This window comes from Salvia miltiorrhiza, chromosome 3 (genome assembly GCF_028751815.1).
Source record: "Salvia miltiorrhiza cultivar Shanhuang (shh) chromosome 3, IMPLAD_Smil_shh, whole genome shotgun sequence".
Taxonomy (NCBI): domain Eukaryota; kingdom Viridiplantae; phylum Streptophyta; class Magnoliopsida; order Lamiales; family Lamiaceae; genus Salvia; species Salvia miltiorrhiza.
The window spans coordinates 52778285-52804640 of NC_080389.1; the positions used below are offsets into that span (position 1 = coordinate 52778285).

The 26356-nt window shown below is 34.3% G+C and overlaps 3 protein-coding genes and 1 long non-coding RNA gene across 5 annotated transcripts; 3 read left to right on the forward strand and 1 right to left on the reverse strand.

Annotated features, from left to right (window-relative positions):
• Positions 1–4248: 4248 nt before the first annotated feature.
• LOC131014329 (transcription factor bHLH122-like) lies at positions 4249–7237 on the reverse strand. 2 transcript variants are annotated; one of them, XM_057942262.1, is made up of 6 exons: positions 6059–7237; positions 5556–5809; positions 5307–5459; positions 5164–5229; positions 5013–5081; positions 4249–4916 (listed from the first exon to the last, which is right to left on the reverse strand). In XM_057942262.1, the coding sequence occupies exons 1-6, from the start codon at positions 6537–6539 to the stop codon at positions 4869–4871; spliced, it is 1071 nt and encodes a 356-aa protein (XP_057798245.1). In that variant the 5' UTR covers positions 6540–7237; the 3' UTR covers positions 4249–4868. The 2 variants fall into 2 exon arrangements, with proteins under 2 accessions (XP_057798245.1, XP_057798243.1); XM_057942260.1 differs by having other exon boundaries at positions 4249–5081; positions 6059–7083.
• Positions 7238–14922: 7685 nt separating this feature from the next.
• LOC131014330 (uncharacterized) lies at positions 14923–18071 on the forward strand. The gene is made up of 6 exons (XM_057942263.1): positions 14923–15581; positions 16012–16161; positions 16295–16438; positions 17024–17143; positions 17238–17324; positions 17448–18071. The coding sequence occupies exons 1-6, from the start codon at positions 15207–15209 to the stop codon at positions 17835–17837; spliced, it is 1266 nt and encodes a 421-aa protein (XP_057798246.1). The 5' UTR covers positions 14923–15206; the 3' UTR covers positions 17838–18071.
• A 4290-nt stretch (positions 18072–22361) lies between these two features.
• Positions 22362–22883, forward strand: LOC131018983 (transcription elongation factor SPT6 homolog). The gene has a single exon (XM_057947667.1). It carries the CDS (start codon positions 22362–22364, stop codon positions 22881–22883), a length of 522 nt encoding a protein of 173 aa, XP_057803650.1.
• A 1602-nt stretch (positions 22884–24485) lies between these two features.
• LOC131014331 (uncharacterized) lies at positions 24486–25656 on the forward strand. Its single transcript, XR_009098174.1, has 3 exons — positions 24486–24568; positions 25088–25168; positions 25275–25656. It is a non-coding gene; the product is annotated as an uncharacterized LOC131014331 (long non-coding RNA).
• Positions 25657–26356: the final 700 nt, after the last annotated feature.

Sequence of the window (26356 nt, forward strand, 5' to 3'; positions counted from 1 at the left end):
AAAGTCATATGCAGAATGAAAAAGTGACTAAAGTTCGGGTATTTTGATGCAATTAACCCTAAAATTTATGAATAAATTTATTAGTATAACGTGGCTGGTGAGGATGGTATTTGGGTCTTAGATCTTAAGGTCTAAAGGTAGCCCCAAATACCTAAATTTCACGGGCAAATGTGGTCACCTCTGAGAAGGATCCGTAATAATCCCATTGGGACTCTATAGTAGAATGAAAATCATTCCCTCTCTTAGAGCTGAGTCGTTTAGAGAAGAGTCGTGACGTAAGAGAATATTGGGGAGGAAGCAGATGAAAAAATTCATCGGATGAAAGAATTTAACATCAGAAGAAAGCTCTTTTAGTTAGAGGAGAAGGAGTTCCTTTGATCAGAAGAGCGGAGTATCCTGATCCCCAAATAGAGAATCATCGAGGGCAGCTGAGAGAGAAGAAGTTGATTCCTGATGAGCTGCAGATCTGAAGATGAATACAAAAAGTATTTTTGTGACTGCAAAAAGGTGCACCTAAGAAGTGGTAGTTGTAACCGACTTGCAGGTGGTCCCCTCCACTTTTTGCAGGAGCCGCTATGTTAAACTATCAACTCGTCGGCTGACATGGAGAATGCTCAAAAGGGAAGAAGACGTTCTTATCCTCGGATGAAGGGAAGGAATGCATAAGAAATGATAGAAATACCCTCCCGTACTCGAGGTTAAAATCACTAAAATACCCTTCACTCGTAATTGGCTATAAATTGTAGGAATGCCTGGGTTATAGGGGAGATTGTTTTCAAATATCACTCCATTTCCATGTTTCGTAAGTTCCCCCCAAAAAAGTTCCTAAATATTTGAAAATATTGTCGTTGCGACACCATACAAATAAAGAACAAGAGAAAAAATCATCGAGAAAGAGGAAGAGAAGAGGATAATGCGTAGCACCATTCAAGTCCTAGTATGAGAAAGTGCACTTGTCGCAATTGATGTTTTAAGGCGCACTTTTAACTTCGCATGTGCGCATCGTTGCGAGGAGCATTGAGGAGCTTTTAATATTGGCAAAGTGACTCATAAAAGCGGTACATAATATTTTGAACTGTATTGTGTAAGAGACGATGGTGGCCTAGAGAGAGAGACTGACGGAAAAAGAGAGAAAGAGACAATGAGAGGCGACGATAGTGGTGGTAGCAGGCGGCGAAGCGGGGGAGGGGGATGTCAACGGAAGTTAGGGTTTGGGAAAAGAGGAATGGCTGCAGGAGTTAGGGTTTGTGGGAGGAGGGGGGCGAAGGTTTGTGAGTTTTTTAATCATTAAGGGTATATTGGTACATTTACACTATAAAAGATTAATGTTTTTAATTTTTTTTATCTTCATGAATACTATTTTCTTTTACTATATAAGAATACATAGATTGGCCTATTAACACTTATAATTATGTATAATTCAAGAAATTCCTGTTAAAATGCCAATAATTTGGATATTAAACTATAATATTCCCTATAGTTCAAACACTAAGCTTTTGTATTTTATTTCTCTATAAATATACTTAGCACTTGTTTGATATCTATATTTGAAAATGGACTGATTAATAAAAGTCAAATAAGTAATACAAAGAGGAAATAGTGAATAGTTACTGTATCGTTAAGATTAATTTTATCTCGGGGGTGAGGTGAAATTATTTTTCAAAAGGGAATAGTTAAATAAGAGAGAGTCTTGGTTTAATCCTTAATCCTCTTGATTAATAATTTAGAATACTAAACGCATAGATAACCCCAAATTATTTAGCTTTCGAGGCTTATAAGACTTACCAAACATGTGTTGGGGATAAATCCAACAACTACGGATAAGGACGTCGGGGTCATCCGGTACGATGGGCACTAGCAACCTGAAACACGAACAACATTAGAGCCCTTCTTAGAGCACCGTTGGGGCTGTCGATGGAAAGGCCTTCAACGCTCAAGTCAATAAACAATATTAAGAAAAATTATATTGAAAGTAATTAAAAGTAAATGAAGGAGTAAATCGGGTCAATCTGGTCGACGGAGTTGAAGAGCAACTGAGAAATGAGCGTGGGCCGTTGGGTCATCCCGGTTGATCTAGTCACCGGAAAACCTAAGGCTGAGAGTGTGGAGATAGAATAGTGCAAGTGGAGAGAGAAGGTAGAGAGAAAGTGTTGGAGTGCGAATGATTGTATGACTTGAATGACCTAGTTGGTCTTGATTTACACTGTGGTAGCCTGACGGCTAGGGTTTCGCTGGCACGTCTCCTTAAACCCTAGTTGTTCCGATATTCATGGGATCGTATCCTTGACCTAGCTTCTTGCCTTCTCTCCCAAGTCGCTGCCCTTTTTCGGGTTTGGGTCGATGGGCCTTAATGACCTAGAGTACGGGATGAATTAATTGAAATTAATTCAATTTTTTGAATTGAGCTAGACATTTAGGCCTCAAATATTTATTCAAGTGGGCTATACGAAATTTGTCCACTACAACATGCACTTAATAAATTAGTATACATAGCAAAAATGTTTCTCTAACGGTATGTACTTACATTTATTCGGACGACAAGGACAAATTCTTAGCCACAACTTGTGGCGCATTGTGCGTGAATCATGCTTTAATGCAATAAACCATCATACTATATAGGGTGCGTTCTCTTTAATGAAAAATTATGAAATATATATATTTTTCTCATTTTTCTACTATTTTTACATGTTCTCTTAGTTGGAAAATTTTCCTCGAGCGGAAAGGAAAATTTTACCGGGCAATCCATTTCCCATCTTTTCACTCCAATTCATGATAATATTATCACAAGTTATAGGTCTGATAATATCTTCTCATATTATATATTTTTATGATTTTTTTAATTTTACCTTCAAATATATACTCCCTATGTCCCACTAAAAGTGACTTATATTCTATTTTGGACTGTTCCACTATAAGTGGTCTTTTTCCAAAAGTGACAATGTTTAAACCCTTAAAAAATATACTAGGTTATATCACTTTTAATCAATTTACACATTTTTCTTAATTTTTGTGTTCAACTATTTTGTGTCATTTATAATGGGACGGATGAAGTACAATTTAACTTATCTCTTTATATTTCTCATTCTCTCTCTTCCTGTCTCTCTCTTTTCATAATATTTTCATATATTTTTCAACCAAAAAAAATATGAGATAAAAAGTATAAAGACCACTAAAATGTGATAAAAAATTCCCTTTTTTCTCTTCTTTTTTAATGGTAACCTTACGACAAAAAAACAACCAACCATAATAGAAAACATAAGACGTTGCACAAATTAAATTCCATGATGTGACCCCACATTACTCATGGCATTTGGCTACAAGCTCAAGCTCCAACATTACGCTACTTCTTCTCTGAAAACAAGAAAAAAAAAATAGGCTACTTCTAAAGGGACATGGAGTCGTAATTCGCTTAGGCAAATGTCATTGTTGTATAGCAACTGAAATGTGCAAAACATTAAGGGCGTATTTACTTTGATGAAAAAGAAGAATAAAAATTATATTTTCATTTTTTTTACATGTTTATTATGATACAAAATTATTTTAGAACATGATGAAATATTTTCTCGGACAGCTCCTTTTCTCTCAAATGTTAAATAATGGAGTATTATCTTTAGACAATAGTGTAAAAATATTTTTCAATATTTTTCTTATATCTCTAGTAAACATATATATAATAAAAATGAAGAAAAAAAAATAATATTTTCTCTTTTTTTATTCATCTTTTTCTAAAGAAAATTTCACAATTAAAGTAAACGAACCATAAATATGAATGCTTTGATCGGTTATTGGTAGTGTAACATTTCTTTAATTTGTAACTTACCCTCGGCGCTTTCTTGCTTTGATAATTGTAATGGTCTATGTCTATAATTATTCCAATCAATTACGCTTTCCTTAAGAAGAAAAAAGGGCAGCTTTTTTTATTCCAATTTGTTTTGTGATTAAAAATTGATGGTGAGAGTACACAACCTTTAACAAAAGTTGACATAACTAAACTTAAACGGACATCTACAGAGAGAGTTTTCGGACAAGTTTTTATGGACATCATTATCAGTGGTACCATTTCAGACGGCTAATTGATAGTGAAAGCACTGAAAGGTAAATACAAAATGTCATGATTTTGAAAATATTCCAAATATAATCTTCTTCATAGGAAGTTTTACTTTCCATTAGCCGAAATCACCCTTGCCAAGTAAGTTTATATTGACTCCTCCAAACAATTTGCAACCTTGACAAAGATGCAACACAATCTTCAGCAAGGAAATTCAACTCATTTTATTTATAAGAATGTTTATGGACTTCACTAACATAATAATTTACCAATTAGGAATGCACAAGCCTAGTCAATTTGGATAATAAAAATACTTTTCCAGCTATCATGGTGAAAAAATAAGTCACTTTTATTATTAAAAATAAAAAATACCCATTAATATGCGGAGAGAATCACCGTGTATGTTATCAGGTTATGATTGATTTGATAACGAAGCCCATATATGTTATCTCGAGTATATCTGATAAAGCAAATGTGACTCTCTCCGTATATTAAGAGTATTTATTGTCTTTAATAACAAAAGTGACTAGAGAAGCTCTTTTTAATCAATGTAGCCAGAAAAGTACCATTTCTTCTATCCAAAATGATGACTTTAACATGCCTCTCGTTCTAAAATACTCCATGTGACAAGAAGCTCAATCTAATTGAACTTCGTGATTTCACTCCTAACCCCAAATTAAAAAAATAAAATAAAAAACATTGATTAAGTTTCTCAACCTAAGACAGACTTACAATCTGATCGAATGTATATACTGACATCATCCTTAATGGCCTTTTCTCATTGATCATCTTGCAAGGTCAGTAGCCATTTGATCTAGGATCATTGTTTAGCCGAGCAGCTACACTTGGCTTGATTACCCGAAAGCGTCTAAACAATTGAATATCAAAAGGGGGGAGAGAGAGAAAGAGAGAGTCAATGCAAAGAATGTATAGTGAAATTTGTGATACAAGGCAGATGACACACCTTTACTTGTCTTTGAAGATCCTTGATGTAATCAACAGCCAAGTCCAGCATATCAGATGTATTGGTTTGCTAGAAAACAGAATGCAATCTTGATTAGAAACCAAAGAAATTATTACAACAATATGCATATCAATGCAAGAAACAGCATCACCTTCTCCATATTAGGCACGAGTTCTTGCAGCTTCCTCATTCGCTCACTGATCTTAGTTCTTCTAACCTGACACAAGATTGATTATGTGAAACTTGTACTTCCATCAAATTATTTCAAAGATTTTTCGCTTATTCGGTAAGTACCCTTTCAGCAATGCTTCGAGGATGAGTAGCACAGCCTCGCTTGGCTCTGATTTTGCAGGGAACTGAATCTTGCAGCAGCTTCTCCATTGCTGCTTTTGGCAAACTTAGGTGATGAGACAACAGAGGTTTAGGCCGATTTCCTGCTTCGTTTTTCTGCACCGTTGCAAATGTTTTCCATCAGCTAGAGAAACACAATTAGTTTTTTTTTTTTTAAGAGGAAACAAGTGGGAATTAGTTAAGACACAAGACCTGATCATTGAGGTAAGGATCAGACAAGAGTGGTGAATCATCCCAAGGTAAACTAGTGATGAAGTCAACATCATCGTCATCAACTGCTGCATTTTCTCCAATGCCTTCTGAAATAGGGTTCATCATATTCATCGCCGAAGAAGAGGGGTAGTCCATTTGGGCCACAAACCTGTTTGCCGAAGAAGAAAATGTTGCTTCCGAATTAGCACTGTTACCGCCTCCGTAGCTGCCCACGCCTCTCATTGTTTTGAACTCTGTGGATTGCTGAAACATCTTAACTACATTTCTCAACTTCTAGTGAGGAAACAAATGAGGCAATTAAAGATTAACACAACCACCATATTTGTCTGTTTTCCCAATAACGAAACGAAAGAAACAAAAAATAATTCCTATATCTGTTTAGTTGGATTAAACGCATCAATTACTTTAGGTAAGAATCCCTTTTCTTTGCAGATGCTGAATGAATCGTAGACAATTATGAAAATTTAGGTAAGAAAAAGTACCATTTTCGATGTTTATGTTGGCGAAGAGGCCTGCAGGCGAGCTGCTGTGACGAATGAGGCCAGAGGTGCGTTCCATCTTGACCTGCACCGGCGCCGCGCAATTGGAGCTCAAAGGCGCAAACACTTTGCTGTAGGAGGTGTCGGCAACAGCAGCAGCCTCGGAATACAAATCATGGCTATGCTGCCTCTGCAGCTTCTGCGGGGGCGCATACTCTTGATTCTCCGACTTTCTCGGCAGAGGCGCAATTGAGGGACGGGATTCTTGTCCGGAGCTGTTCATGAACCTCGAGAAAATTACTTGCGTCTCAGGACTCGAAGCTCGCGGGTTGAAGAGCTCGGCGAAATCTTCCTCTCCGAATCCGCCATCGCTGCTTGGAGCGCTGAGAAGGCTAGTCAAATACGAGCTCGGGGCCGACCTGTATCGGGTCAGCCCCGACCCCATCTGCGTATTTTGCTGGAATTGCTGCTCATGGCTATTCATCAAGTCAAGTCAAGTGAAGGACAAGATCTCGTGAAATTTTTATCCCAAGAGGATCTTCAATTCAACTCTCTGCTTAAATTAAAGACAAGCAAAAGCAATCGCATGAAACATGCGCTTTCGCAAATTCAAGACGCGGAACTGCAGGAAAAAAAGAAATGAATTTTGGAAATGGATTATTGGAGCGAAAATGAAAGATTAAGATAGAGAGGGGTAGTGTGAATAGGAATATACAAAATTTCAAGGACAGGAAAAGAAGAAGAAGAAGAAAAAGGCAAAGGCGAGGGGTCCTGAGACGCACACATCGGCAACTTTGATGTGCAATAACTTTTATCCTTATTAAAACAGAGCTTTTTATCCTCAAACATAAAAGTGCTCCAAGATTTGAGCTCAAAGTGGAAGTGGAAGAGTGGAGAAGGTGGTGCTGGCAAACTGGCAGACTATAAGTTGGAGTAGAGAGAGAGAGCTGAAAATGGTGCGGCCAATGGGAACTCGTGGACACCAGGGATCTCCGACTTTTTGGGCTAAAACAATTCAACAAAAATATAGCTTTTGATTTTTTCTGTCATTTTTAATGATGTAGGGTTGCCATCAATGCCGGTGCAAAAGTTGAATTAAACATTGGAATCCAACTTTTAGGTCTCTAATGACAAAATATCAGAGTTAAAAGCTTCAACTAATTTTTATAAATGAAAGTTAACTGCTTCTTTCTTTCTCTTTTGGGATTTATATATAAAATTGTGTGTAATATAGTGAGATTCATATGAAAATTGTGTAATAATGAGACGCATGTAAAAGTTAAATCTGTAGATTTATTGATTAAGAGAAAAATAGAATGAAAATTGGTAATATTTTAAAAATTGATGTGGCAATGTGAGATTCATATAAAAAAGTTGAGTTTATGGATTCTTGATTGTGGTTATTTCTTTCACTTATGTTCTACTATGATTTACTATCAACCTTGGCGTTGACTTTCACGTCTCAATCTCAACATTTCACTCACCAAGAGCTGTCAAAGGGTCCAAGCCCGCGGGCCAATATTATCATACGGGCCGGGTTTAGCCGTCCGCATACTGCAAGCCATGGGCCAAATGAATTAGTTGGGTTGGGTCGGGTCGGTCTGCCCCGAAACCAGGCCCGTCCTTCGGGCCAGCCTGATTTGTTTCAACACCTTTACACTGACCTACTTTGTTTTCTTTATAATTCCAATTCCAATTCCAATTAATTATTCTCTTTTACAATAGGGGTTATTGCCAGAAAATACATATACTTTGTCAATTTTCTGGTTTATATCATGACTTTATAATTTGGCCAGAAAATACATCAATTTTCAATTTAATTACAATTATAACATGACTTTATAGTCTGGCTAGAAAATACACCAAGTTTCAATTTATTCTCAATTATAACATGACCTTATTTAGATTATTTTTCATCATAGATGTATTAATATTTATTGTATTTATATTGAATTGTTATGTACAAAATATTTATAATTGATTGATTAATTATTTCATAATAATTATTTCATAATATATATATATATGTATATATATATATGTATGTATTTTTAAGCCATCAATATAATATCTTGTTTTATATATATATATATATATATATATATATATATATATATATATATCTACATTTTCAAGACACAAATGCATATATATATATATATATATATATATATAAATTTGATTTTAATGTTCTATTAATATATTATATATATAATAAGTATTTATTTATTTAAATTATGAAATTATAAAATATTAGGACCAATAAAAAAATTGCGTACATATATAATAGAAACTATGTTAAAAAGTAAATAATATTATATATTATTTACATATAGATATATATTTATCAAATATATATGTATTTATATATAGTATATTGTGAGATGAAAAGAAAATTAAAAATATTTAATGTATTAAACTTGATATTATTATACTAAATTAATTATAAGGTCATGTTATAATTGAGAATAAATTGAAACTTGATGTATTTTCTGGCCAGACTATAAAGTCATGTTATAATTGCAATTAAATTGAAAATTGATGTATTTTCTGGCCAAATTATAAGGTCATAATATAAACCAGAAAATTGACAAAGTATATGTATTTTCTGGCAATAACCCCTTTACAATATGTTTAAACTAGGGATTTATTTTCTATCAATGAGTGGAGATAATAATTTATTGTTTGAAGTCCATACAAAAATAAGGTATCATATGTGGACAGGTGTCGAATTTGGTGAACAATATAAGATGTGCGTCCTATTTAATTATTTTCTTCAAACATCCTTATATTTATTTAATAATGGTGAACTGTTCGTTTGTAGACTGACAGTTTTCACACCAGTCATTTTTTTAATGAGTAATGGTGAAACAATAAAAGAGGAGTAATAATTTTTATCAAAAAAAAAGAGGAGTAATAATTTGACAAAAACTATTTGCTCGAAGGACTTTAACTGACTATTTTTTTTTTTTTTTTTTTTGATCGGTCTTTAACTGACTATTTAATTGGATTACACTTCTTAAATGTTTTAAAACAATTGAACTTTATCAATCGATAGGAGAAAATATTATAAGTAGATTTATCAACTTGAAGATCATTTATTAAATGATTTACTAAGTTAATAGCATTTCAGCTTTAACAAGGTTCTTCACTATAATTCCTCTTACATCTTGTGTTCAAGTATATTTCACTCAAATCATACATATATGTATACATATAGGGATAGCATTCTATAGACATTTTCGAAAGTAAACTACTTCCTTCGTCCTTGTAAAAAGTATCCATCTTTAAATGGCACGAGTTTTAATAAAATAGTATAATATGTTGTGAGTGAAGTAAGGGTCTCCCTTTATTGTGAATGAAAATTTCGCTAAAAATAAACTGGATACATTTTATGAGGACAGAGGAAAATGACAAATTGAATATATTTTATGAGGACGAATGGAGTATATATTATGCTTATATATATAAAAAAAAATATATAATTTGGGGTTAAAAAAAAACAAACAAACACCCGGGGGTGAGGGTTAGGCAGACCCCCAATTTATAAATAAATCATCACCAGTATCTCATACATGACGCTGTCCAAAAGTTACAACCTTATCTTAATCTTAGAGCAAAGCTTGTACGAAATCGAATGATAGGACATCGTTGAGAGGAGGAAGGCTTCGTGGTAGACGAGGAGCTGAAGAACTGGAATGCTTCAGCCAACCCCATCCATAAAAGTGGACGTTATTTATCGCAACCAAAAAGTCGACGCATCGGTAGAACATCGCCACAAAACCATAAATTCAAGTGGGATTCAATCCAAAACAAAAGAATCGCTCCAACCCCTATATGAACGTACTTCGGCTTTCTAGGTTGTTGCTTCTCCATCCTGTGCTTCTCCGCCTTTTTGCCAACATCACCTCTTCCGCTCTTTGTGTTGATAATTTGTGTTACTACTCTCGACACCGGGTGTAAGCCCAATTCAAAATAGATCTGTTGAAAGAGAAAGATGCTAAGCCTTCCACCTTTACTCCTCCATTGTACCACTCCTATAATTTCATTGGAAAAAGAACTAGTACTCAAACTTTAGCCTCTCCTAAGTCGAGGAATAGTTGAGATGCATCGCTAAGTCCAAAGAAAAGAAATGAAGAGGGGAAAGAACAGACGGTTCTTCTCGTATAGGATAAAATCAAATAATTTTTAACAACGCCCAACGAAATCAACAAGGGATAACAGAGAGCAAATGTTGGGTTAATTGCATGTATATATATGAATAGGGATGTCAATCGGGCCAACCCACTCGGTTTCGGGCCAACCCATTCGGTTTCGGGTTATTTGCGATTCGGGCTAGTCGGTTTTTTTATTTTTCGGGCTAAAATTTTTCGACCATAACCCTAACCCACTCGGTTTCGGGCTAGCCCATTCGGGCCCACAAATTTACGATTTTTTTATATGTATAATTTTTTTATATGGATAATCATATTATTGTAATAAAAATAAGTCGTGCTTTTTAAATCAAAACATTTCGCCTTATTTTAGATACAAAAATTAGTGTTATTTTAATGTAAATTTACATAATATCTAATTTTAACTTTATTTCCAATAAAAATTGTATATAGATATAACATAAATTAATATGTTTCTTTGACTTTTATATCATAAATATTTATTATTGATCGTTAGAAAAAATCAAAACATATTATACACATATTATACAAGCATCAAAATGTTATTATCAAATTAAAAAGTAAAGTATTAAAGTTTAGAAATCAATTATTAAGAAAGTGTTCGGTTAATCGGGCCAACCCACTCGGTTTTCGGGCCAACCCTATCGGGCTCGGACTATTTTCGGTTCGGGCCATTCGGGCAAAAATTTTTTCGGGCTAAATTTTTTTAGCCCTAACCCACTTTTTTTATCGGTCTATTCGGGTCGACCCGTCGGTTTCGGGCTTTTTTGACATCCCTATATATGAAGTATGTTCAAATGTTCGAATTTTAATCAACATTATTTTTTGATAAATTAATTCATAAAGTTTTAAGTTTTTTAGAATTTTACCTAAATTAAAATTGCAGCCACATTCGCTTAAATTTATTACATGATTTCAATTCAAATTTTCACTTGGATTGTCGTGTCATAGCCAGCTCATATAAAAAATGTCATGTAATAAAATTCCGCCATTCACATAGGATTAAATATTGTAATCTAAATTTTAATTCGGGTCAAGTTCCAAAAAAAATTACTTAACTGACCAAAAAATAGTACTACATATTGATTAATCCAAAATTAAAATTTAGATATATTTCATATATTTTTATATGAAATATGTGGACATTTTTTCGTGGACAGATGGAGCATTGATTAATCCAAAATTAAATTTTTTAGATATATTTCGTATATTTACATATAATTAATTTTAATACTTTTATACATTATAATACTCCCTCCGTCTCACAAAAACATGAACAAAGAAAAATGCACGGATTTTAAGAAATGTTAGTTGAGAGTTAAAGTAAGTGGAAAATGGGTTCCACTTTAAAAGGTGTTTGTGAGAGTAATGAATTAATTAAGGAAAAGTAGTGGTGGGCCATGATGTACTAAAATGGAAAGGTTCATGTTTTTGTGAGACACCCCAAAATGGAAAAACGTTCATGTTTTTGTGAGACGGATGGAATAATACTCTTACTTTTATTAGTAATGAATATTGTAAATTAAATAAGACCAACATTACTGATTAGTTCCTGCTTACTACAAGACAAAAAAGTTTTTATTATATATATCCCCCTCTTATAGATAATCATAAATTATTCTGTAAGACCGAGTGTATGAGTGAGACAAGTCGGGGCTGGAGCGTGAGCCTGGTTGGATTTGAGCGCAGGTCGGGCGGATCTGGGCACGAGTCGCGGGTTTGGACAGAATAATTCAAAATAATTACTGTTGTGATGAAAAGTAATAATCGACATGAAGAAATATAATATTTTTTGAAACATTACTTTTCTTTATATCAATAATTACTTGACCAAAATAAGTACACTGCTGCCGCGCCCTTAACTCTGTGTTTGCGCCCTCCGTCGCTCTGCCAATTAGAACTGATTGAAAAATATGAATTATTCGAAGTAATTATTATTATAATGATACGTAATAATCGACATGAAAAAAATACACTTTTAAAACATAACATTTCTTTATATCAATAATTACTTTTTTCTTATAACAATATTTATTTGACCAAACTAAGTACACCGCACTCTTAGCTCCGCGTTTGCGTCCGTGCCCCCGTTGCTCTACTCCAACCCGTACCGCACACTCTGCCCCTATGCCCGCGCCCTCCGCCCTCACGCCTTTCGATCGGGTCGGGTCAGAATCGTCTTATCTATACATTCGATTTCCCGGAAGACTAACTCATATCATATACGTATATAATATACATTGCACATATCCCTCTTAAAAAACATATACCCACATACTTAAAGTTAATAAATTCTAACCTATGACGCATATTAATAACGTTTCAGGGGATTAGCAACATAATTTTACGGCGAAATTCAAATTGCTTCAACGTTAAAAATAGATCTTCGTCACAAGAACAAAGAAGCTTTAGGAGAAAGTTTGGCATCTTGAATATCTGCGATAATTACAGAAGGAAATTTGGGGGGAAATGGAGGGGGTGGTATTGGGTGCGGTGGGGGGTTGGGTTGTTTGTGATTTCTTACTCTCTTTTTTTTCTTTAAGATTTTTTAATTATATTGTCTTTAAATTATATTTTTCCTTTTATTATAATATCATTAAGGGTTCAATAGTATATTTACACAAAAAATTATTAAAATTAATATATTTTTATTTTTATGATTAGTATTAACTTTTTATTAAGCAAAATAATTATTTAGAGACATTAACACGTATATATATTCCCCAAGTCAAAAAAAAAAAAAAAAACACGTATATATATTAGCCATGAAATTGCCGCGTTGAGATCGGCCCACATACCTACAACTCATTGAGTAGTTAATTGCACAATCAAGTCAACAAAACTATATTAATCGCTAAAACAATACAAAACGCATCTTATTACGCAAACTCCATTGTTCAATTAATTAATACATACGGATGTCAATCTAATAAAAAAAGTCATGGCTCAATCCGCACAAATCTATCTATCTATATTATAAAACAAGAGTTTTTTTGTGGCCATATTTTATCTCCCCTCACAATTTTTTCCATCAAATTTTCTATCTCTTATTTATTTATTTAATTTTTTTTAAAGAAAAATAACTTCAATTTATGAAATCTATTCAATATTGATGTTAAACTAATGATTACGAGAAGATATTTAATTCGATGTAAAAATTATAAAAAATGAATTTGAAACAAATAAGTTATGATCGTTTAAAGTGTTAAAATGATCTTTTTTCTCTCCATTATCTATCTCTAATATTGAACACCATACTCTTTTTTTCATGTTGTTTTCGTTTGTTGGTGGAAAATAAGTAGATGTCATTTTTTTCCTTTTCAAAAAAATTTACATGATTGTTTAATTATAATTATTTTAATTTAAATATTTTTAAATTATAATAGTTTTTAGAGTTAATTGCACCAAAATACACGAATTTTAGTCATTTTTTCATTTTGCACACAAAAATTACATTTTAAATTGCGATAACAAGTCAACTATCGTAATAGTTAAAATTGCTATTGTGATAACAACTCAGCTATCGTAATAGTTAAAATTCCAGTTCAACATAGTCGTACCAAGCACATTGATATCAAATATCACTTCTTGAGAGATGTTCAAGCTAAGGGACTTATTGAGATGGAGTATTGTCCAACAGAAGAACAACTAACGAACATCTTCACTAAAACACTCTCAAAGGACAAATTTCAGTTCCTACAAAAAATGCTTGGAGTCACCGGCGATAAACACATCAAGGAGGAGTATTAAAGTATGATGTATTTATCTAGAATATTCTATATTCTAGAGAATTCACCACTAGAAATATTTGTATGATTCAGATAAATCCGAAGATATTTTAGTAGAGATTTTAGATCCCTCAAGTATTAGAATGGATCTAGAATCATCATTTAACACCTATAAATATTACTATTATAAATCATTTGCAACCAAGCACAACAACTTTTTAACTACAAATAAATATTAGAAAAAGTTAATGGCTATAATTTATAGACAATCTAAAAATTGATATATTTGATAGACAATTTCTAAAATACGAGAAGTTTAGCAAATCCCGGTCCCCTCTTTTTTTTGGGGGGGGGGGGGGTAATTGTCAGTGTTATTTACTTCAAATTGGGTTTTGCTTCTAATTTAAAAACTCTATTTTTAAATACATAATCTTTCATTTTTTTCTTGAATTTGTCTAGTGACCGATTTTTTCTTATGTCGGCGCCGGAAATGACATTGTGACAATCGAAATTGACACGGTGGCACATTTATGACATGTGAAAAAAAAATGTTATGGATTTACAGACAATTACCCATTTTTATTTTCCTTCATGCGGATGCCTACCGCTTACAGGTATCAAATAAAGGTAATAAGCTTAAAAATTATATTACATTAATATTTAAAATTAGTCAATTAAAATTTAATTATATATCCATAATTAAAATTTGTTAATTTATTATTAGAATTTAATAAATTCAAAATTAATGTTTAGTAATTAATTTAGTTAAGCATTAATTGAATTAATTTAGGTGTGACTTTATGAGTCATAATGTTTTTTGCCGTGGTCATACATAAGTATAACCATACAAATTCCTCGACTCAAAATAGAAAACTATACAAATTCCTATTTTTCTTTTTTTTTTGGTAGGTTATATATTCATTATATTATTCGCTAAATATTCATGGACGTATCTACGACATTTGCCTCTACAAATAATTTGACTTTTCCATGACAATATGATTCTGCAAATCCTCTTGCAAAAATTGAAACAAGAGAGAGAAAGAATAAACCAAAAACCATGAACGGCTAGTTAATAGTAATACCTAGTCTACAGCACTAGCTGCCATTTTCTTTCTCTACAATTTCAAACAATCATACTTTTCCCTCCCACATATATATTTGAATTTTATTTTCAATTCCCATAAAGAAAATTGCATTTTCCAGACGAAAAGAAAAATAAAAGCAGAAATTTCCACCGAAAAACTCATGGATTGCGACGACGGCGATTCATGCTTCGCCGCCGGCTTCCCCCCCGCATTGGTCTCATTAACCCCATTCGCTTCCGCGGTCTCACCCTCGCCGCGCCGGCTATCGAGCTGCTTCATGCATCCGGCTACGCCGGTTAGATCAAAACGGCGCCTGGCCTGGGTGTCCCTCCAGGGCCGCCTTGTTGGAGCCGACGAAGCCAGCTCGGCTAAGACTGTTGATCCAAATGGCGTCTTCACCGCCCAAGAGGCGGCGGCGTGGGAGCTATTTACACCCGTTCAACGGGTTTTGACCGTCGCTGTTGTCGGGGCCGCAGCTACCAACTCGATGAAGAATGAGCAGATTTCGAAGCTGAAAAAATCAGTTGAACTCAGGGTCAGTTGATTTCTATTTTTGCTTTTATTTTCTGATTTAGAAATTTTATGTTTGTTAAATTCGCTTTTGAGATTATTAAACAAAGTATTTGCTTTTTAATTGTTTAGATGATTAGTCAGTTTTGAGATATACATTCTCGAATTATTGATGGTATGATCCTTCATTCATTTACTGAGGATTTAATTTTTGTGGCTGAAGAAGCGGCAATTAACTTTTCAACTGTTATGTGCGTGCAAATACATTAAATTCATGCGTTACCAAAGCAAATTATTGAAAAAATCCACACTCACACAGTTTTCTGGGAACTTTAATCGTCGTCGTTGCTTTTCTTCTTTGTTAAAGCATTTTCCACTTTCGATTCATTTACCATGTGTGTGTATGTAGTGACTGATTGAGGAAATTCCGTTTTCTCTTTAACAAATTGTTCCAGGATCAAGTGCTCTTTAGCATGCAGAAAAAGCTGGACAATTTATGTGAGCAGTTGAATTATTTGAAGGATCAGCCTGAAGTTGAGACTAAAACAACGATTGAATGCGGTTGTAAGCTTAGACATCATAAGCTTCCTCCAAATGATTCTTTGGTAAAATGTTTTATATTGATGGTTTCTTTTCTTGCATCTTATAATGTGTTAGTCCTTTTCATCATTCACAAGCGTTTGATTCATTTGTATTTTACTTATACTATTTTCTGTTTTTTGGGGGTTTGGTTTCAAGATCAACACATCAACTAAAGGATCAAATGGGGATGAGGTGTTCAAGTACAAAATGCCAATATCAAACGAGGCCGAGCCAGATGAGCGCCGAATGTCTGATTTGTCAGATTGGGCTCCCAGTGTTACTTCTTCTGTTGATATTCAGGTATATATATTTATAAAGATGATCTTCATTTTCTTCCAGAACTATGGAGGCATTGAGTCTCATGCCCTGCTTTGTTCTTGAAAACTCAAATTTACTATCATTGCAAGTTTTTTCTTATCTTTCCAAAACAGTTCTCACTGCTAGAATTAGAAAATTCAGTTCTTTAGCAAACTATGTTATTGTGTCACTGAGGATAAATGTCATGTATTCATACGGTTTGGATTTACAAGTTAAAGAAAATGCATGTGTCAAGACTCTGTAGTTTCCCACTGGATGTTGCATCTACCAAATAGTGAACTGTGGTTGTGTTCGGTCATGGTTTAAGTGATAAATGGGTTCACTGAGAACTTTCCATGTATCTGCTTACTTTATCCAAACGTAGGGCATTTACATTGGATGATAGTATTGGTAGATAAAATAATATAGACTAATCTACCATTTCCTTAGATGGATGTGATCATCCATCCTATCAAACAAAATAAACGCTAGTTACATTATTATTGAATGGCTACGAGCCTTTAAATCCACAGTTAAAATCGTGAGAACTGAGATGAAGTAATGTTTTTGGATGTGATTCTCTCTCAGTTGGAGAGTTTAGCACTAGAACATGATATGGACAGCCTGAAGAAAGAATGTGATGAGAAGGATGCTACCATCAAGGAACTGTCTACTTATCTTCGGTCATCTGAAGTCTTGAGTTCAAAGGTAATATTTTCCACTGACTTAGTTTGTTATTTATTCCATTGTTTACTATTCTTTCTATTGTTTATAACTATGACAAATTTCTCCTACTTTCCAGAGGATTGTGGAATTAGAAGATATCATTCGTCGTAAGAATATGATCATCAACAAGCTCCGGAAAGACATAATAACTTTGGAGCAGAAGGTAAGGATCTATGCTAACTCTGTAACTTCAAACAGCTGAATGAATTTATGGCTTGTTATCTACTAGCTAATGCTGGTAGATAATGCAAACATATTTGTGTGATGAATAAGTAATCTGGTGCAGGTGGTGAGCCTTACAAGACGCCGGAGACCCTCTTTCTCAGCAGCAAGTACAGATCATCTGCAGCATCTTCCTACACTGACAGATAATGTCCTTTTTGACATGGACAGTACGACTGATCCTTCGTCTTCAGATTCGGACAGCATTCCCAGGAATCATCGGATGGAAGCTCCACTTGTGGAAAGGCAGCACATCTCTGTTGAGATAAGTGAGAAAGAGTCTAAATGGAAGGTGAAATGTGATGGTGCTAAGAGTTCACCTTCGCTTCTTCCTTTGAAAGAGAATTCACTGAATCCGCATACGACAAGTGGCGGTGGGGAGAACAGGAGCAGGAGACGACCTCCTAGCAAATCCAAGGAAGTAGCAGCACCAGCTCAAAAGAGATGGATTTAGGTCGTCTTTTTCAATGGAACCATGGCTATGCACCATAGTGACTTGCTCTTTTGTTAAAAGAGAGAGGAGGCCTTTGTTAATAGTGTCTAAGGCAACATATTGGATTTCCTTCATGAAATCATCTCGATTATGAGGAAGTGAAATCGTGTTACTTGTGGGATACAATCAATTGTTTGATTCAGAAACGTTAATTCGCATGGTCGCAATGCAAATGCATTTTGAATTGTTCCATTATGGCCATCTATCTTTCTGCATTGGTTTTGAGGGAAATGCGATTAACATAACGGAATCATGTGACAGCATATTTGCATGTATATTAATGCGTAGTATGTGTAAATGCTAATTTTATATGGATAAAAAGATATTCTTCTATCAGTTCTCCACACCTTATTTTTGGACATTATTTCACACATAATTTTTATAATTTTATCATTATAAATTATATTATTTACCCACAATATACTTAACAATACCCTTTATTTGAGACTTTTTTTTCTACTATCAATATTCTAAATAACTTTATATTAAAACTTGTGCCGAAAACGCTTATGCATATTTATGGAGATGGAGGGATTATTATAACTATTTATTTTGAATATAGTGTATGTATATACTTATAAATTATAATAGCGTATTATTTTCCAAAAATTAGATAGTGTTATTTCCTAAGGGCATAGAGATGATTGTATTATTTTGGATTGAATTCGATTTGAATTTTTTACTTAAGTTTGGATCGGGTTCAAATTTATCGGGTCTAAAAAATAAAATTCAGACACAGATCCATAAAATCTGTCGAGTTTGAGTCCAGACCAAAATCCATATTTTTCTATCTTTAAAATAAAATCCACAATAACACCCTAATAATCATAACCACCACCATCAGTGCCAGAAAGAAAAGAAAATGCTCTCACACCATCCCAGGATTTACCTCCACTACCGAATGATGCTTTTATTTTCTCGAATTTGTACCATTTGTAACAAAAATGTACAGAAAACATAGAGAAAATATTGAGAAAACATTCTCCAATCGGAGGAGGATTCACCTACGCGGCTAAACCTGCTCATACCGTTTATAAAAAGGATTTAGCTATATTTTATAGATTTCATGTTATTTTTATGTTAATTTGCTCATATAATTTGTAATTATATTGGTTTGAAAAATAAATAAAATGTTGACAAATTGTAAGAATGGTACAAATTCACTACGTTTTGAATATTGCGCGACAAATTGTAAGAATTGTAAGAATATGTTTTGAATGTTGACAAATTGTAAGAATTTGCGCGACAAATTGTAAGATTTTGTTAATTAGCTATGTTTTGAATGTTGACAAATTGTAAGAATTGTAAGAATATTGCGCGAAAGACATCAATTTCACTACTTTGAAAATGAAGAAAATAAATAAAATGACATATTCGAACCATTTGTTTGAATGTCTTTCGCGCAAAATGTTTGGTACAAATGGTAGGAATACGTTATTTCGCACCATTCATGCCAAAAATTCGCGCTAGTGTTAGCACAAGTGGGCCATTTCACACTTGGCCCGATTGGCACGAAAGTTAGGAACACTTGACGCAAATGACATTGAGACAACAGATCTTGACACGAAATTTATGAAATAACATATTCGAACCATTTATACTAACATTTGGTGCGAATGACATTAGGACGAACAATGCGAATAACATATTCGTATCATTCGTCTTATTCTTTGTCGCACCAAGTGTTTGGCACAAATGGTGCGGAATAACATATTCTTACAATTTGTCCAAATCTAAAGTGCTAATTTTACTCTGACAAATGTTGTGACCAATGGTTCGAATAATATGAGCGAAATGGAATATTCGTACCATTCGTTCCATGTGTGAAATGACAAATTTCGTACCATTTATGTCACGCATATATGAGACAGACTATACTGTTCCAAGAATGAATGGTTAGATTTGGACCATCAGTTACTCCGGTTAACACGACAGATATTTGTACGGATATAACATATTCGTTCGTTTTCATTTCACATTTTCTTAGATCTGAATTTGCATATCATAATTCTCGTAGATATGGAACTCCTTGAACTCATATTTCACCGAATTCTACATAAAATAAAAATATTGACGGAGGAGATGAAGGAAATTAGAGAAGAGACTGCCGTAGATAAAAAGAAGAGCAACTCGTCCGAGAGAGAGAGAGGCAAGACGGAGAAAATTAAGGTTTAAGATAGAGTGAGAACAAATATAATAGTGCCTGTATATTTTTTAGTACGTAAAATAGAGAAAAAGTGGAGGTAATTCTGTCCGAGCCCGTTAAAATTGACTATACTTTTGTCAAATAATATTGGGTGGACAACTATTGATTTTTACACATTATTCTAATCAAAGATATCACACATTATTTCATACTATATAACAAAAGAGCTATCAGTGAATATTTCGCATCATGAACAAGAATAAATAGATAAATCAGAGTATCTACATCGATGGTGGCTCATCGTCGACTCGAGTCGATTTGGGCGATGAGCTACCCGATGCAGATAGGGGGGACTTGAGCTGCGGCTCATCCATATGAGCTCAGCTGAGCTCATATGGTGTTTAAGGGTTGTGCGTGTGATACACACGCATTTTTTTTGTTTTCTTTTTCTCTAAAAAAACTTACCTTAAAGTAGCGGAAGATTTCTAGAGAAAATGGTGGAGCCGCATCATACATGGAGAAGATGATGATTTTAGGGTTTAAAGAGAGAAATAGTGGGTTTTGCTTTTAAAAATTAGTTTGGGCTTTTAAAAGTTAATTTGGGCTTTTGCTAACTTTAAAAATGATTCATTTAATTTTTAATTGTTTTAATCTTCAGTTTTTTTAATTACTTTAATTTTCATAATTCAATTTAATGTAATTTTAATTTAAGGAAATGTGTTATTTAAATTGATGTCATTTAAATTAATACAATTTTAATTCAAGTAATTGTTTTATTTAAATCGATACCATTTAAATTAAATAAAAAGTCAAAATATTAATCAAAACTAATTGATATGACTCTGCAGGATGAGTCACACCAATGCAGAGCATTGACTTATAAATGGTCCCGAATGTGGATGAGTCAACAATTGATTCAACGGATCTGGATGCTCTCGTACTACACAATTTTCTTTTTTATATTAGAAAAAGACGTATGTATATAGAACTGAGATATGGGTATAATAGTCCTGCCATCGTCTTATTAATTATTGACCAATGGCGAAAAACAAAGAATTTTAATTGTTTGAGTCGTCTCATTAATGAAGTCTTTAAGTCAATTTATTTTAATGCATTTGATGAAGAAGATCTGAAATTATTTACCCTAAGTTCTGCGTCATTGTCTGTGATGGCTGAACTTCCAAGTCAACTCGTAACCTTAAAATCCCAGTTCTGCAAGTATGTTTGATAATTATGTTACAACAATATTTGAATAGAATACCACGATTTTGAATTCCACCTCAAATAAATATGAAGACTTTATATATTTTTATTAATTACATGTGTTTATTGAGTTATTAGGATATAAATGGTAGATAGTAGTATATAATACTCATTTTGGAAAAGTAAACAAAATATACATGCTTACATTAAACATGCAATATATATATATATATATATATATATATATATATATTTACTAAAATAACTTTTATGTAGAGTAATGAATAAGGATAAAATAGAATAATTATATATAAATTATATTTTCTATTTTTTTAATATATGCAAAAAGGTAATTAATGTGGACAATCATATTAAGTGGGACGAATGAAGGATAAGAAAACATACCTTTTGTATTAATTGACATACATGCCCTTAGTGAATGAAAATAATTTAAATGAAGAAGGGGTAATTGCCTGTAAATTTCTAACGTTTACACGGAATTGGTTTTTGCACCTATTTTTATTTTTCTTCTTGTAAATACCTAACCTTTCGTTTTTGTCTCAAATTTGTCCGATCACCGGTTTTTTCTTACGCCGGCGCCGAAAATGCCACTGTGGCAGCCGGAATCGCTGATTTGGCAGCCGAAAATTGACACATAGCCTATTCATGACATGTGGAATTAAAAAAAATAATAAAAAAATAAAAAAAAATCTATGCCATCATCTTCCCCACCCTTCCCCTTCCCCCACCCGGCTCTGCCACCCTCTGCCGCCGCTGCTGCCACCACCGCCCCCAGCCACACACCACCGACGATTCGCGCGCCACCGGCGATTTCCTCAAACCCTTATCCCCCTCCTCCAACCCGCCGCCGCCTCCCCCTACCACCACCACCACCGTTCGCATAATTCCGCCATGGAAGAGATGGATTTCAAAGTAGAAGAAGCCACCATCAAATCAATCCAACAAACCCTAATCCCCTCCCCTTCCGCCGCCTCCCCCTCTGCGGCCGCCAACCCCTACCCTGCTCTACACAACACTCTCCTTCCCCAACAGAAAATAAGAAGAAAAAAAAAGAGGAAATTCAGACAAAGCTTCAAATCTGGGCGGATCTGGGCTCCACATCTATCGTCGTCGTCATGTTCTGTGCGTTGGGGGAGGTGATAGCTGCGAGGGTGGGGGAAGGGGAGGGGTCGACGGAGGATGGGGAAAGGGGAGACGGTGGTGGCGTGGCCGATTTACAGAGATCGGAGTCCGGTGGCAGATGGTGGGGGAAGGAGAGGATGGAGGGCGGCGGGTGGGGGAGCGAGGGAGAGGGGGAAGAAGACGGGGGAGAGGGGTCGACGGAGGATGGGGGAAGGGGAGACGGTGGTGGCGTGGTCGATTTACAGAGATCGGTGTCCGATGGCAGATGGTGGGGGAAGGAGAGGATGGAGGGCGGTGGGTGGGGGAACGAGGGAGAGGGGGAAGAAGACGGGGAGGAGGGGTCGACGGAGGATGGGGGAAGGGGAGACGGTGGTGGCGTGGCCGATTTGCAGAGATCGGCGTGCCCGGTGGCAGATGGTGGGGGAAGGAGAGGAGGGAGGGCGGCAGGTGGGGGAACGAAGGAGATGGGGAAGAAGACGAGAGGGGGGGGGAGAGAGGGGTTATTCCACATGTGATTTTTTTTCTTTTTTTTTTTTGTTTAATTTTGTTCCACATGTCAAATATATATTTAGGTGTCAATTATAGCTGCCACCTCGTCGATTCCGACTGCCACAGTGGCATTTCCGGCGTCGGCGTAAGAAAAAATTGGTGATCGGACAAATTTGAGACAAAAACGAAAGGTTAGGTATTTAAAAGAAGAAAAATAAAAATAGGTGCAAAAACCAATTCCATGTAAACGTTAGGAATTTGCAGGCAATTACCCCAATGAAGAATGAAGGATAAAAAATCATATATATTTTTTGTATTTATTGACATACATGCCCTTAATGAAAATAAATTAAATGAAGAACAAAAAATTGAAGATAACCTAAACTAATAAAAGAAAATCCTAATTAAAATAAGGGTAAATATCATGAAAACCCCTGAAGTATGCCCACTTTATCAAAAATATCCTGAAACTTTCAAAATGTTCTCTAAAACTATCAGATTTTTATCATATATATATATATATATATATATATATATATATATATATATGGAGGGGTTATTCAACAAACTACTCTTAAGATATAAATTAAGAACAACTTTTAACCGTTGATCTCGAGCTAATTAACGGCAGAGATCAATTTTAGCATTTCATTTACAGATTCATTTTATGTATTAATTTAATTCACACTCGAATTGCTACTGAGGGTATATCTGGAATGGGTATTTGACTTTCATGATTGACTCCCAGAATATGGCCGAGATATACGCCTCATTTATTTCTTAGGAGAGATTGTATTTGATTGACACTATAGGCTATGGATATCAATCGATTGTTGCGTGAATTAATAAGAAAAATCAGAGAAATAATGCTAAAAAATTGGGATATTATGCATCGGTTCAATCAAATGCAATTACATAAAACATACTAAACCCTATGAACAGATTCACTATCACACCAGTCGATTGAGAATTAAAGAAAGGCGAACGACGCAAGAACTGAGGCGGCGAAGGCTTGAATAGACCCATATTTTCGGTGATTGCGACACCGCTTTCGGTGCACCGGCGATGGCACGAACAAAATCGAATCCTACCGGTAATTTCACTGTATTTCTAGGGATTTATTGTGCTTCATTCTTTATAGGAATCTTAACTTTCTACGTTTTGTGGGTGTTGCGCGAACAACGATGTGAAACAAAAATTTTGAAGCTACGCTGCTGTCCGAAATTGACCACTCTCTATTTATTGGAACATTCTTTAGTGATATTCAATTCAGTACACTTTTAAGCTACGCTGCTATATTTTTTTGTCATCTTATATTTTTTTTAATGTTTATAATAACTATTTGATTTGTTTATAGGGAATCATGACACCAATGTAAAGGGGAAGGAAATGACCGAACCTTCTGAATTTGTGGATGGTAGTCCTCAAATTACAAGAGGTAATTTTGGATGAGTATTTAATCTGTTATTTTGTTTTTTTGATGATTGTTATTTTTTGGTTCATGTGGTATGTAGCAATTATTCACACCACTTAAAGTTATGGTATTTGTCATTGTGTGAATCAATTTTTTTTTTTGGAAAATAATTTGACAACTTTTAACCCCCATTATAAAATTGGTTATGTGTGTAGCTAGTAGTAGATATAAGGACAGGGGGAAAAAAAATTGTCGATGGGTCTGTGGAAGCTGAAGGTAGCGCACCTGTGAATGAAGGTGAGATAAATTAGCTAAACGTTTATCGAGTATTATTTTTTGCATGCTGCTTTTTTTTTAACATAATATGTTGCACTAGAAGATGCTAGTGAAATAGTTCGAAAAATGTATATTGTGTGTAAAGGCATGAATTTTTTGGACTTCTAGCGGGCTTGAAACTTAGATTAGTGTGAATTATAATTACAATTCGTGGGAAAAATTTCTTAAATTCATGCCAGATTAAATAAAGTTCGTGTATATATAAAGCCATGACATGTTAAATAACCCCATGTTCGCTGTACATGCTATGAATGGATTTATTTGTATATGCGTGCATACTATGTAAAAGTGTGTTAATTATAATGATATAATGTGTGGATTTAGCAATTATTCATGCTTGTAGTGTTCTAATTCATGTTACATATGTAATGAATTGTCTATTTGTTATATTTTATTCTCTGTGTATATGAGTATTTTTAATATTGGTTCTTTGTGTATATATATATATATATATATATATATATATATATATATATTCAGCTAGGGTGAAGGGGAACGCCAAAAATGTTGCAAGCATCAAAATGGGTGCCGTGAGTTCCAGCCAAGCAAGATTAATGGAAGGTTTGTTTAATATTTTAAGTATATATAGGTACAAGGTTATTATATTGGTTATGATTGTGACATAAAATTAATTACAACTGAGTTGTTCTTTCTAGTGCGTACGAAGCTTCGAAATGACACAGGTATTTACATGATGAGGTACCTGGAGACGGTCATGGGCGAGTCTTCGTCGTTGTGGACATGTGGTTTGGCTCAAAAGTTAAGAAAACAACTTAACCTTTTGCGAGTGCGTTACTGTGCATCTCTTATTGATTGGGATAAGAACAGTATTCACATTGCAATGGAGGAAAGTGCAAAAGCGAGTTTCGATGCAGGGTTCAAGGATCCGACATTTAACCTCGACGTTGCGTGGCTTGGGAAGTGATGTTATTTAGCAACTGTTCCAGGCTATGAATATTGAAGTTTTACTTATATTTTTGCGTACCCTTTTGGCAGTATAATTCATGTACCTTTTTGGCATAGACATTATTGATACTCGGATTTTTATTCCTAATAGCAATGGGACAGATAAATTTTATTGAAAGTTGTATTAATTTTTTTTAACCCCATCCGTATAATTCATTACTGTGTTGAGGTGTTTCGCTTCATGCAAATGAACCGGTGAATTCATGCAGATATATGTCCAATATATATAGAATGACGTTTATATGAATAGGCGCATGAATCAGTAATTCATGTGTGTTATTTAGACGGTGTTTTTTCCGTAATTTATATGTGAACCTATATAGTATGCCGATTATATAAACTGACGAATGAGACAAGAATTCATGCAGGTTATTCCGACATTGACAAACCATAAAACAAACACTGCATATATATATTGTGTCAATTGTGCTGCAATTATTTGTCGAAACAATGTAAGTAAACTGATATTTTATACACGATTCATGCCAAAGCAATTAATTTTTTTATCTTATTATATGATATCTAGTTTCCAATGTGAGCCTCGTTTAATTGTTATTTATCTGAATATTATTCAGACACACATAATGGAATTATGTGATGAATATTATTCAATACAAAGCAAACATAATGTAAAGATAGTGTGAGCCAAAATATAACATATTAACGCAAATAAAAAGTTTGATTTCTTGTACGTGAATCATATGCAATCGTGTGTGAATCAAATTGGAATTATGCATGAATTGTTATTGTATGTGAATTGAATGCAATCGTCAATCACGAATT